Genomic DNA, 12,109 nt, shown 5'->3' with positions numbered 1-12,109 from the left:
CCAGCAACACCCCCACTCCTCCCCTTCGTCCCCTGCCCCCCCCCCCCCCCCCCCCCCCCGGAAGCCTCCCCTGGGCTGCCCTGTGAGCTCAATGTGCAGGGGTGCACTGACAGGTGAGCCGCAGCCCCCATCAGGGAGCACCCCCAATCCCCATCTCCCTGTCCCCAGAGGAGCCCTATCTGCAAGGAGCTTCATCCCTTCAGGGGGAACCTTGCCCCTGGGATTCTTGGCACCAGCTTCCCTCAGCGCTGCCAGGCCCTGGCCCCAGCCTATGAGAGGCCAGTCAGTGCTGGGAACCCTTGAGAGAGTGGTGCCAGGGCAGGGCGGTGGGGGTGGTTGGGGGGGGGGGCAGGGGACGAAGGGGAGGAGTGGGGGTGTTGCTGGGGGGCCAGGGGTTGTACTGATGGGTGGCGAACGGGGCATCGAGCTAACTGTGCCTGTGACCCTGCAGCTCCTGCTTCAACGGCGGCACCTGCCTGGACGGGGTGAACTCCTACACGTGCCGCTGCCGCGCCGGCTTCACGGGCACCCACTGCCAGCATGAGATCGATGAGTGCCAGTCCCAGCCCTGCCTCAATGGGGGCATCTGCCTGGACGGCGTGGAGTCCTACCGCTGCACCTGCCCCCAGGGCTACACGGGTGCCCAGTGCCAGGTGAGCCCTGCCCCGGGGTGGGCGGTGGCATGGCGGGGAGGGGCAAGGACACAAAGTCCCAGCGTCTGGGGAAGGTGAACATGAGGCCTGGCATTGTCGGGGGAGCCTGGCCTCGGGCAGGGGAGGAATCCAACACCCCAGTGCGGTGGGGGGTGGGAGGCAGGGGCCAGGGCCTGGCCTCAGGGGAGGGGAGGAATCCAACACCCAAGTGTGGTGGGGGGCGGGGACCTGGCATTGCCGGAGCCCAGCCAGGGCTGTATTGGTTCCCCAGGTCGCGTCCCCCCAGAGTACATTGTCCCCTAACTCCCCTCTCTTGCAGACCCTGGTGGACTGGTGCAGGCGCTCACCCTGCCAGAATGGGGGCCGCTGCGTGCAGACGGGCACGGCCCTGACCTGTGAGTGCCCGGGGGGCTGGACCGGCCGCTACTGTGACATTCCCAACGTTTCCTGCGAGGTGGTGGCAGCTCATCGAGGTGAGGGCACTCCTGGGCAGGACTGACCCCCACTGGTCCCTGCCAGGCTGGGCTGGGAGGGGTCTGTCCTTGGCAGGCGCTGCCCTCGCTCAGGGATCTGGGTCTCCAGTGCCCTCGAAAGATGTGAGGGGAGTTGGGGGCCCATAGGGCAGCTATTGGGTGGAGCTGTCAGCTCAGGTATAGCCTGGCCCCTGCCCTGCCCTGCCCCCACTGGGCCCTTCTGTCCCAGCCACACCTGCTCCAGCAATGCTCTTGGTACCCCTACAGCTATCCCCAGCTCTGGGAGGGAAGGGGTGGGGTCTAGTGGTTAGAGCGGGGGGAGCTGTGAGTCAGGACTCCTGGGTTCTATCCCCAGCTCGGGGGGGGAGGTCTAGTGGTTAGAGCAGGGGGGGCTGACAGCCAGAGTCCCTCTCCTCTCTGTGTCATGGTTTCCCCTGTCGGAGCTGTGCTGGGGCTGTGGGCCAGGCACAAGGCATCACAGTCTCTGTCTGTCTGTCTGTCTGTCTGTCTGTCTGGGGCAGGGGTCTCCAAGGAACAGGTGTGTCACTACCGGGGCCAGTGCGTCGACGCTGGCAACACCCACTACTGCCTGTGCAAGGAAGGCTACACAGGCAGCTACTGTGAGAGCGAGGTTAACCCCTGCCAGCCCAACCCCTGCCAGCACGGTGCCTCCTGCCACAGCTTCATAGGCAGCTACGACTGTGAGGTGAGCCCCAGGGACGGGGGCTGCACGAAGGGGCTCCAGGCGCTGCCACCGGCGCTAGCCAGGCTGCTGGGGCTGGGGAGCTGCAGGAGTTGTGCGCCCCCCGCCTGGCGAGGACGGCTGGGCCAAGGGGATACCGAGCAAGCCACATTCTGATGGGCTCACCTCGGAGCAGAGCAGCCAAGACTGGTCTGAGCATGAGCCTGGGAGCCCGGACTCCTGGGGTCTGGCTCTGGCTCTGGGAAGGGAGCAGGGTCTAGTGGTTGGAACAGGAGGGCTGGGAGCCAAGATGTCTGGGTTCTATTCCCGGCTCTGGAAGGGCAGTGGGGTCTAGTGGTTGCAATGGGGGCCTGGGAGCCACGACTCCTGGGTTCTCTCCCTGGCTCTGTTGACAGTTTGTGCTGTGGGGTGAGTCCTTCTCCTCCCCCCGGTGGTGCTCCTTGGCCCCCCACAGCAGTGGAGAAGGGTTGGTGGTGGCAGCATGAGGCCTTGTTTAACCCCTCTGTGGCTGGAGGGGGTGGAGCTGAGGGGCTTGGCAGCCCTGAGGTGGCGCCCTCAGGAGCGGAGCTGGGGCCCGGGCCCTGACTGGGCTGTGTCTGTCTCTCCCTGCAGTGCCCACCGGGGTTCGAGGGCAAGAACTGCGAGTACGACATCGACGAGTGCCAGTCCCACCCCTGCCAGAATGGAGGCTCCTGCATCGACCTCATCGGGCGCTACATCTGCTCCTGCCCGCCGGGAACCCTGGGTAAGGCCAAGCCGGGCTAGTGGCCAGGCACCGTGGGGGGCGATGGGAGGCAGGTTACTGGGGGAGGGGGCGGCTCTGGTTACTCCCAGGAGGGAGGGTACCTGTGGGACGGGGGCCCGGGTGGGGGGCGGGGACCTGGTTTCGTGGGGGGGCCAGATCCCCACATGATGGGGTGGTTGGGGTGCTCTGGTTATGCCGGGGGCTGGAAGGTCTCTGCCCCCTGTCCCCCAGGCGTCCTGTGCGAGATCAACGAGGACGACTGCGCCGCGAGCTCTGGCAGCCGGGCACCCAAGTGCCTGAACAATGGGACGTGCGTGGACCGGGTGGGTGGCTACCGCTGCAACTGCCCCCCAGGCTACACGGGCGAGCGCTGCGAGGGCGACATCAACGAGTGCCTGGCCAAGCCCTGCCTGCCCCAACGCACGCTGGACTGCGTGCAGGGTGCCAACGACTTCCACTGCCTGTGCAAGCCGGGCTACACGGGTGAGTGTGCCGAGGGTTGGGGCTACACCCAGGCAAGGGGCGGGGCTTCATGGGGCTTTTACACCAGGGGCACTGGGGTACATGTCAATGGGGTGCACTCAGTGCAGGGTGGGAGAAGGGGAAACCCCTGGTGGGGGGGGACTCTCTAGGCTTGCGGTCCGGCTGGCACAGGGAGGCTGGAGCTCTGTGCACCCACGAGGGGCTGAGCTGTGGGAAGGTGGCGGTGCTGGGAGCAGTGCTGGAGGTGGGGTGGGGGGCAGCTCCCCTCTCCCTGGACTCTCCATGACGCCTCCCTGGGCCCCTGCCCCCACCCCCACCCCCAGGCCGGCGCTGCCAGAACATAGTGAACACGTGCGAGTCCCAGCCCTGCCAGAACGGTGGTCAGTGCAAGATGACGGTGAACACGCCGCTGGGCTACACCTGCCGCTGCCCCCCGGTGAGTGTCCCGCGTGGGAAGGTGCAGGGCGCTGGGCTCGGGCCAGCTGGGGGCCTGCCCTTGGCCGTGCACAGTCTGGAGTCTTCCAGGCCCAGAGGGGATGGGGCTGGGGGCCTGCTCCGCCATTCCAGTCCTGGAGCTGCAGGATGGGCTCTGATCTGAAGAGGGGCATCTTGGTTCTGGTGCTGCAGGGGAGGGTTTAGGTGTTGGTCCTGGTGCCTCGGGGGAGCAGGCTGGTCCTGCTGTGGGGGAGGGTTCCCATGTCATGGGGGGGGGCAGGGGCAGTTTCCATGGCACTTGAGGATGGGGTGGGGGAGGGTTCCCATGGCACCTGGGGGGTGGATAATCGGCTGAACGTGAGCGCCCAGTGCAACGCTGTGGCCCAAGGAGCTAACACAAGCCTGGGATGCCCAGACGGGCATAGAGAGGTTCTTACCTTGTACCTGGCACTAGTGCAGCTGCTGCTGGTGCCCAGTGCTGGTCCCACAGTGAGGATCAGAGGGGAGCCCCGAGAATGGCGGAAGGATCCGAAGAGCAAGGAGTTCGAGCAGTTCAGCTTCCCAAAGGGAAAGGGGCAAGGGAGTGGAGCCCAGGCTGGGCTCCTGGGCCTAGCGGCTGAGGTGTGATGTGATGTAGCAGCTGGGAGCTGGACACGTTCAGACTGGAAACAGCCCCTGGAACGGGCCAGCAAGGGAAGGGCTGGGCTCTCCGCCACGGGCCATTTGCAGTGGAGTTGGGCTGTGGGTCTAGCTGCTCTGCGCTTGGTCACGCAGGAGTTAGTTCAGACCTGTGATATACACACCAGGTGGAGAGGCCTGTTCTGGTCTGGGTCCTGATGCTGCTGGATGAGGCGATCCTGGTTCTGGGTCAGTTCTGGTCCGGGTCCCGGCGCTGCTGGGCAAGCGGGAGGTGGTTCTGGCCTGTGGCCTGGTCCCGGTGCCATCTCTCTCACCCTCTTTCCTGCCCCTTCCCAGAACTATTCCGGGCCCAACTGTGAGCGAAGCGTGCTGTCATGTCGGGAGCTCGCCTGCTTCAACGGGGGCAGCTGCCAGCACACAGCACTGGGTGCCCGCTGCTCCTGCCTGCCGGGCTTCACTGGCTCCGACTGCCGCCTGCGGGCCAACAGCAGCTGCACCGGTGCGTCCTGCCTCAGCGGGGGCACCTGCATAGAGATGTCCTGGCCTCCCCACTTCCAGTGCCTCTGCCCCAGTGGCTTCTCCGGCCTGCACTGCGAGCAGAAGCTCACCCTGGAGCTGCAGTGCCAGCAGGAGGAGTGCGCTGCCAAGGCCGGAGATTCCTACTGCGACAAGGAGTGCAACAGCCCTGCCTGCAAGTGGGACGGGGGCGACTGCTCCCTGCTGGTGGGTGACCCCTGGCAGCAGTGTGAGGAGCGCCAGTGCTGGCAGTTGTTCAACAACAGCCAGTGCGACGAGGACTGCAACACGGCCGCGTGCCTCTACGACAACTTCGACTGCAAGAGCCGCGACCGCAGCTGCAAGTAAGGGGGGCGCTGGGCCGGGGGGGCAGGCCAATGGGCTGGGGAGGTGCTGCCCCTGGGGGGGGACTCTACACAGGGTGCTCTCCCTTCAGAGTCCGCACTTGCCCCAGTGTGGTGCTGGGGGGCGCTCTCCCCCCACAGCGTGGTAAGTGTGCGCTGTGCACCTGGGGGTGGTGTCTTGTGGAGGACACGTGAAAGTGAGGCCCTGGGCAGTCGTGCCCAGTGCAGATGCCATGGCTTTTGCCAGGGTTGAGGCTTTAATCCTGGTGCTGTGCTCAGGTGGGGCACGGGGGCTGTTTATACAGGGACCCCTCACCCAGTTGAGGTGCAGGCCCCTCCGGACTCAGGTGCAGAGGATGTTTATACTGGGACCCCTCACCTGGCTCTGGGGTGGAGCGCGGGGCTGCGGTAGCTACATCTCACCGCTGGCCAAAGATGGCTGTGGGCACTGGAGCCATGTCCAAGATGTTTCTCACTGTGTGATGCAGTCTCTGCTGCAGGAGCCCAGTGACCCAGGTGCCCTGGGGTGCCCAGTAGGACGGAGGGGGGCTGGCCAGAACAGGGTAGGGCTGGGGGCTGGGTGGGGCTGTGCGCTGACCATGCCCTCCTCCCCCCCCCCCCAGCCCCGTGTATGAGAAGTACTGCTCGGACCACTTCGCCGACGGGCAGTGCGACCAGGGCTGCAACAATGAGGAGTGTGGCTGGGACGGGCTGGACTGCGCCCGCGAGATGCCGGAGCACCTGGCCAGCGGCGTGCTGGTCATCACCGTGCTGCTGCCCCCCGACGAGCTGCGCAGGACCAGCACCACCTTCCTGCAGAAGCTGAGCGCCATCCTGCGCACCTCGTTGCGCTTCCGCCTCGACAGGGACGGCAACTATATGATTGAGCCCTTCTACCGGCCCAGCCGCCTGCGCCGCCGTGAGCTGGGCCGGGAGGTCATTGGGTGAGCTGCGGGCTGCAGCCGGGGGGGTGGAGGCGCAGCTCCACGGGCCGCGGCCATGGGGAGTGGGGGGGAGATGCGGCTGCAGGGAGTGGCAGGGAGATGTGGGCCACAGCCAGGAGGTGGCGGGAGAGACAGCCCTGTGGGCCACAGCCATGGGGATTCGGGGTGAGACGCAGTCCTGTGGGCCACAGCCGGGGGGTGGGGGAGAGAGACAGCCCTGTGAGCCACGGGGGGGGGGGGGGGGGGGGAAGATGCAGCCCCATGGGCTGCAGTGGGAGAGGGAGCCAAGAGCTTTGGGGGGCTGGTACAGGGGGCTGGTGCCAGGGTGGGGCTGCTTAGCGCTTTGTGGGGCTGGCACTGGGAGTAGGAGCCAGTGCCAGCAGAGGGAGCCAGGCCTGGGGCAGGCACTAGGAAGTTGTCTGTTGACTGGCACCACGACACAGCCCTTTGCTCCCAGAGATGCCACGCAGCTGCCTTCAATCAGCGATCTGGTTCGCCGCCCGCTCTGATGCGGGACTTGGGGTGGCTCAGCCGGTGCCTGTCACCCGCTCCCTGTGCTCTCAGACGGCAGCAAGGGCTCTGGGGGCAGCATCCAGGGGCCTTGCCTCTTGCCCGGCCCTGGGACCCAGAAGGGAGTGGGTAGGGACAGGGAGAGCACAACGGTGCTAAGCAGCTGCTGGCAGCCTGGCAGAGACCACGTGGTTCATGGGACCAAACTCCCGCTGCCGGGGCCATGCCTGCTCTGGGACGTGCACAGCCCTTGCTGCAGGGAGTGCTGAACCAGCCCTGTCCCAGGGCTCCATGTGGGGCAAGGGGTGCCCAGGCCCCTACAGTCTGGGGCTTGGCGCCACTGTGGGCCAGGCCACACTGGTAACTGTCCCCCTCCCTGCCCCAGCTCCGTGGTCACTCTGGAGATTGACAACCGCCTCTGCGTCCAGGCCTCAGACAAGTGCTTCCCTGACGCGCGCAGCGCGGCCGACTACCTGGCTGCACTGGCCGCTGTCGAGCGCCTGGAGTTCCCCTACCCCATCAAGGCTGTGCACAGTGAGTGCAGGTGGGGCCGGGGCCAAGGGGTGGAGTTTGAGGGCAGGGCTCTTAAGAGGCAGTGGGGTGAGTGGGAGAGGTGGGGTGAGTGAAAGGGGGCGGGGTATTGGGAGGGGGCGGAGTGAGTGGGAGCAGTGGAGTCTCAGGATGGGGTGGGATGAGTGGGGGCGGGGTATCAAGAGGCAGGGTCTGACTCCCGTTGTAGGACTCATGAATGAAATTGTTTTTAATTGTTTACTTTATTAATGTAACTTTATAAGTAAAGTTTTATGAATGAAACAATATTCATTCATAAAACCGGTTACCCCAATAACTGGCTAATTAACAGTTAAGATGCTTGTTAAGAGCCATAACTGTTCAGTCAGCTGCCTTTGTAAGTTTCACTATCAATCCAATTCCTGCTTAAATCACGGAGACTTGCACTGTTTCAGTATTGTAATTTCTGTTCACCATTTATTACACTTGTCTACAGTGTAACTTCTGTTCACTGTTTGCCATCCATTATACTTGTCTATACTGTAACTTCTGTTCACTGTTTGCCATATTGTAATTCAAACCCCATTTTAAAACGCTTACTCCATTTTGTAAGGGCTTGCTGCAACCTTCATTTCTGCAAACCCTGCTGTAATCTTATTAGTTTAGTTTAGATGTGTGAATGAGGTATGTATGAATGATGGAATCAGCCTCCAGCCCCAGCCTGTCCTGATTAAATAGAGTTCAAACACCAACGGCTGAAGATGCAGACAAGAGCCTTAACAAAGTAAGAAGAATCCACCCTAAAAAGAAAAGGTACAATAGAAGGAAGATCAACCCGGGTCGGAGGCTGAAAGTCATGTCTGCAATTGACGGGTGATCAATCACCAAACCCAGAGGCAGCGTGACACAGCAAGACCTATAGACTCTGGATTCAAACTAAAGCCTACAAAAAGGATGGGTGAGATGGAAAACTTTGGAAGAGGGTAACATTCTGCTGCCAACATGGAAGGGCATCGGTGCATGCCCAACAGAGACCCAGCTCGCCCTTGTGCCCGGCTTTCCTGGCCAGTTAGCCGCCACAAGCTACGAACCCAAGCTGCAAACTCAAGCCACAGACTCAAGCAGGACTGGTAACTATGCAGCAGCTGCAGGACATCTGATGGATGTGTGTGTGTGTGTGTGTGTGTGTGTGTGTAGAGGTATTAGGTATAATGTGTGTGTATAAGGATTAAGATCTTAGTTATTGGTCATAAATCAAATTGTTATCATAATAAATGTGGCATCTTTATCTTGTCCCCTTTAATAAGATCCTGCTAGTTTTTATTGGTATAACATCGTCCACTCCTGCAGGTGACAAGCTGCAGCCGAAGCCCCCGGACTCCGTGCCCCTGGTGCCCCTGGTAGTGGTGGCAGCGGCCGTGATCCTCCTGGTGATCCTGGTGCTGGGGGTGCTGGTGGCGCGGCGGAAGCGGGAGCACAGCACGCTCTGGTTCCCGGAGGGCTTCAGCCTGAAGAAGGAGAACAGCAACAAGAACCGGCGGGAGCCTGTGGGCCAGGACGCCTTGGGCATGAAGTACGGGACTTGCCCTCGTGGGGCCAAGCCCACATCCTGCTCCCTACACCCAGGCCTGGAGCCCGGGGGATCCCCACTCTCTGCAGCAGCATGGGGGATTTTACCTGCTGCAGGCCCGCACCACCACCAGGGGGCACCGTGCAGACCGTCTCTGCCTGCACGCCCCACAGCTGCCCAGTGCCTTGTGCAGGGGGGATGTCCTAGGAGTGGCCCCCTGAAGTCCTGGGTGGGTGGGGCGGAAGGCAGGGGCTGCGTGGCAGGGGCTGGGGTCTAAGCTCTGGGCTTCCCTCTAGGAACATCAGCAAAGGGGAAAGCCTGATGGGGGAACACTCAGATGACTGGATGGATGCAGAGTGCCCGGAGGCCAAGAGACTCAAGGTACCAACACCTGTGGACCAGCAGCGAGCCCTGGCTTGCTGGGGGCCAGATGGGTGATGGGCGCTGGGCTCGGTGATGTGGGGGAAGAGGGGTGTGGGGCTCAGTGACGTGCCGGGGTGGGGGTGTCCTGATGAATTCCAGGCGCTGCACTGAGCCCCTTGCTCGGAGCCACATGGGGTCATAACCCAAATCCCACCTTGGAGAGGTGGAGGGGGCGGGGGAATGGGAGCCCCCCGGCAGGGCTGGGACAGGATCTACCAGCTCCATGATTGGTTGTGCTCTCCCGCAGGTGGAGGAGCCGGGCGGGGACTCAGAGGACCCTGTGGACTGCCGCCAGTGGACACAGCATCACCTGGTGGCGGCCGACATCCGCATGCCGCCATCCATGGCCCTGACACCACCCCAGGGCGAGTTCGACACCGACTGCATGGACGTCAATGTCAGGGGGCCAGGTAAGGGGGGATGGCTCCATCTCAGGGACTACAGCTCCCAGCATGCAGTGCAGGCATGCTGCACCCTGGGAGAAGTAGCATCACTGAGGAACTTTGAGCGGAGTAGCAGCTCCCCTGCCTATGCAGCTGACCACGAGTCCCAGCATGCACCACTGCCCCAGTTCGACCACACAGCATGCTGGGAGTTATGGTCTCTCATGCTGGAGCCCCTGGGGCAGCGCCCAGTTAACCCCTTGGTGGTGGCTCTCCTTGCAGATGGCTTCACTCCGCTCATGCTGGCCTCGTTCTGCGGGGGCGGTGTGGAGACCGATCTGGCCGAGGAGGATGAGGCTGATGACTCCTCAGCCAACATCATCTCGGACCTCATCTGCCAGGGCGCCAACTTGAGCGCCCAGACGGACCGCACAGGTGAGACTGCGCTGCACTTGGCTGCCCGCTACGCCCGGGCCGACGCCGCCAAGCGCCTGCTGGACGCCGGTGCTGACACCAACGCCCAGGACAACACGGGCCGCACGCCACTGCACGCCGCGGTGACCGCCGACGCCCAGGGCGTCTTCCAGGTGAGACCCCATCTCCCCCCCCCCATGATGCCGACGCCCAGGGCATCTTCCAGGTGAGACCCCATCCCCCACCCACCCTGCGGTGACCACCAATGCCCAGGGCATCTTCCAGGTGAGCTCCTGCCTTCCCTCACCCACCTGGGAGAGGCCCCAGTTGCTCACTCTCCACCCCAGAGCTCCCCCACGCTGTTGTCTTCCACAGGAGGGCCCCCCCCCCATCCTGGGCAAAGCCCCTGGGCAACCCTGCCCTTGCAAAACACCCCCCTGGAGAGCTCCCCCTCTGCCCACACTGGGAGGGCTCCGAGGGCCCCTGGCTGTGCCCATGCTGGGAGAACTGGGCTGGGCAGGGTTTCCTCGGCTGCGGCTCACACTTGCCCTGCCCGGCAGATCCTGATCCGGAACCGCTCCACGGACCTGGATGCCCGCATGGTGGATGGCTCCACGGCACTGATCCTGGCTGCCCGGCTGGCCGTGGAGGGGATGGTGGAGGAGCTCATAGCCTGCCATGCAGATGTCAACGCCGTAGATGAGCTGGGTATGGGGCGGCTTCCTGCCATCGGGGGTCTCTGCTGAGGCCCGCCTCCAGCTTCCCCTGGGGAAGGGCCTGGCTGTGGGTATCAGGGCTCAGCGACATGGGGGGGCACTGCCAACCCGTGAGGATTTGGGAGGGGCTGTGCAGGGGGAGGAGGCCAGGGCTGGGCTAGCAGGGGGCTGCGGGTTGGGACTGAGGGGCACCGGCAGAGGTGTGAGGGGCGAGGGGGAGCCCAGGGCTGGGCTAGCAGGGCTGCAGGTCAGAACTGAGGGGCAGTGGGGGGATGGACCAGCGGAGCGCCCCCCCTCACGGCTCGGCTCGGCTCCCCCAGGTAAATCTGCACTGCACTGGGCCGCGGCCGTGAACAACGTGGAGGCCACAATCGCGCTGCTGAAGAACGGGGCCAACAAGGACATGCAGGACAGCAAGGTGAGCAGCGGGCGGGATGGGCAGGCGAGCAAGGCTTGGCTGTCATTCACCCCGCAGGCCCTGCCCACAACGGGGGCCCCCACTGTGCCTTCCTCCCGGAACCTCTGGGCCGAGCACCAGGACGTGCTGCTCCTGTGCTGGGGAGGGGGAGCCCTGTCTGCCCAGGGCCCAACCCTGGCTCTAAAGCCCCAGCACAGAGGGCTGTGGGCATCTCCCACCCCTGCCCTGGCGTTCCCAGTACTTCAGGGATGGGGGCAGCCCCCTCAGCACAGTCTGAGCCCCGCTGTTGTCCCCCCCTTTCCCCCAGGAGGAGACCCCACTGTTCCTGGCCGCTCGGGAGGGCAGCTACGAGGCAGCCAAGATCCTGCTGGATCACTTTGCCAACCGGGAGATCACAGACCACATGGACCGGCTGCCGCGGGACATAGCCCAGGAGCGGATGCACCACGACATTGTGCGCCTGCTGGACGAGTACAACACGGTGCGCAGCCCGCAGGGGGCGCTGCCCCCCGGCCACACCATGTCCCCACTTATGTGCCCACCCAACAGCTTCCTGCCCAGCCTCAAGCCCACCCCGCAGGGCAAGAAGAGCCGGCGGCCCAGCGCCAAGAACACGGCAGGGGCAGGTGGCAGCGCCAGCCTGGCCAAGGAGGCCAAGGGGCGGAGCAAGAAGCTGAGCTTGGAGTGCCAGGGCTCCCTGCTGGAGAGCTCAGTCACCCTGTCGCCCGTCGACTCGCTGGACTCTCCCTATGTGGCCAACCCCACCTCGCCCGTCCTGGCCTCGCCCGGCGTCTTCCACCCAGCCAGCTCCTCCATGTCGGTGGGCTCCACGCCCATGGTGCATGGCCTGATGGATGGGCCCTTTGCCGTCAGCCTGGCGCGGCTCAGCGACCTGGGCGAGGTGGCATCGGCCCAAAGCACCATCCTCTCCATGAACCGGGTCTCCATGCCTTCGCTGCCGCGCCAGCCCGGCTGCGTGGGGCTCAGCCTGGGCATGGTGAGCCCAGTGGCGGTGCCCTTCGACTGGCACACCCGTGTCCCCACCTCCCAGTGCAACCCAGTCATCGGGGTGGTGCATCCGGCTGCCTCCCACCCCAACCTGCACCAGGCGGCCCAGCCCTTCCCGCAGGGGCTGCTGCTGCCCAACCACCTGGCCATGGTGCACAGCTCCCAGGTGCTGGCTGCCCCCAGCCCTGCCAAGGAGCAGCCCCCACCGGCGCCCACCCCTGG

General features: G+C 64.3%; 1 protein-coding gene across 1 annotated transcript in view; it reads left to right on the top strand.

Annotated features, from left to right (window-relative positions):
• The window catches only part of NOTCH3 (notch receptor 3), a 44,822-nt gene that overhangs the window by 31,754 nt on the left and 959 nt on the right, over positions 1–12,109 (top strand). Inside the window, exons 6-21 of the mRNA XM_029913612.1 lie at positions 452–653; positions 973–1,126; positions 1,648–1,832; positions 2,442–2,574; positions 2,806–3,057; positions 3,381–3,493; positions 4,468–4,991; positions 5,615–5,935; positions 6,831–6,979; positions 8,306–8,528; positions 8,822–8,906; positions 9,196–9,358; positions 9,614–9,918; positions 10,306–10,453; positions 10,782–10,879; positions 11,187–12,103. Coding sequence (XP_029769472.1) covers positions 452–653; positions 973–1,126; positions 1,648–1,832; positions 2,442–2,574; positions 2,806–3,057; positions 3,381–3,493; positions 4,468–4,991; positions 5,615–5,935; positions 6,831–6,979; positions 8,306–8,528; positions 8,822–8,906; positions 9,196–9,358; positions 9,614–9,918; positions 10,306–10,453; positions 10,782–10,879; positions 11,187–12,103 — 3,972 coding nt within the window. The remainder of the gene's footprint in view (positions 1–451; positions 654–972; positions 1,127–1,647; positions 1,833–2,441; positions 2,575–2,805; positions 3,058–3,380; positions 3,494–4,467; positions 4,992–5,614; positions 5,936–6,830; positions 6,980–8,305; positions 8,529–8,821; positions 8,907–9,195; positions 9,359–9,613; positions 9,919–10,305; positions 10,454–10,781; positions 10,880–11,186; positions 12,104–12,109) is intronic.

Source organism: Terrapene carolina, unplaced genomic scaffold, assembly GCF_002925995.2.
Source record: "Terrapene carolina triunguis isolate 2854851 unplaced genomic scaffold, T_m_triunguis-2.0 Scaffold746, whole genome shotgun sequence".
In the NCBI taxonomy this organism is placed as follows: Eukaryota; Metazoa; Chordata; order Testudines; family Emydidae; genus Terrapene; species Terrapene triunguis.
Note: the sequence above shows the minus strand (reverse complement) of the source record. Positions and strands in the feature narration are given on the sequence as shown.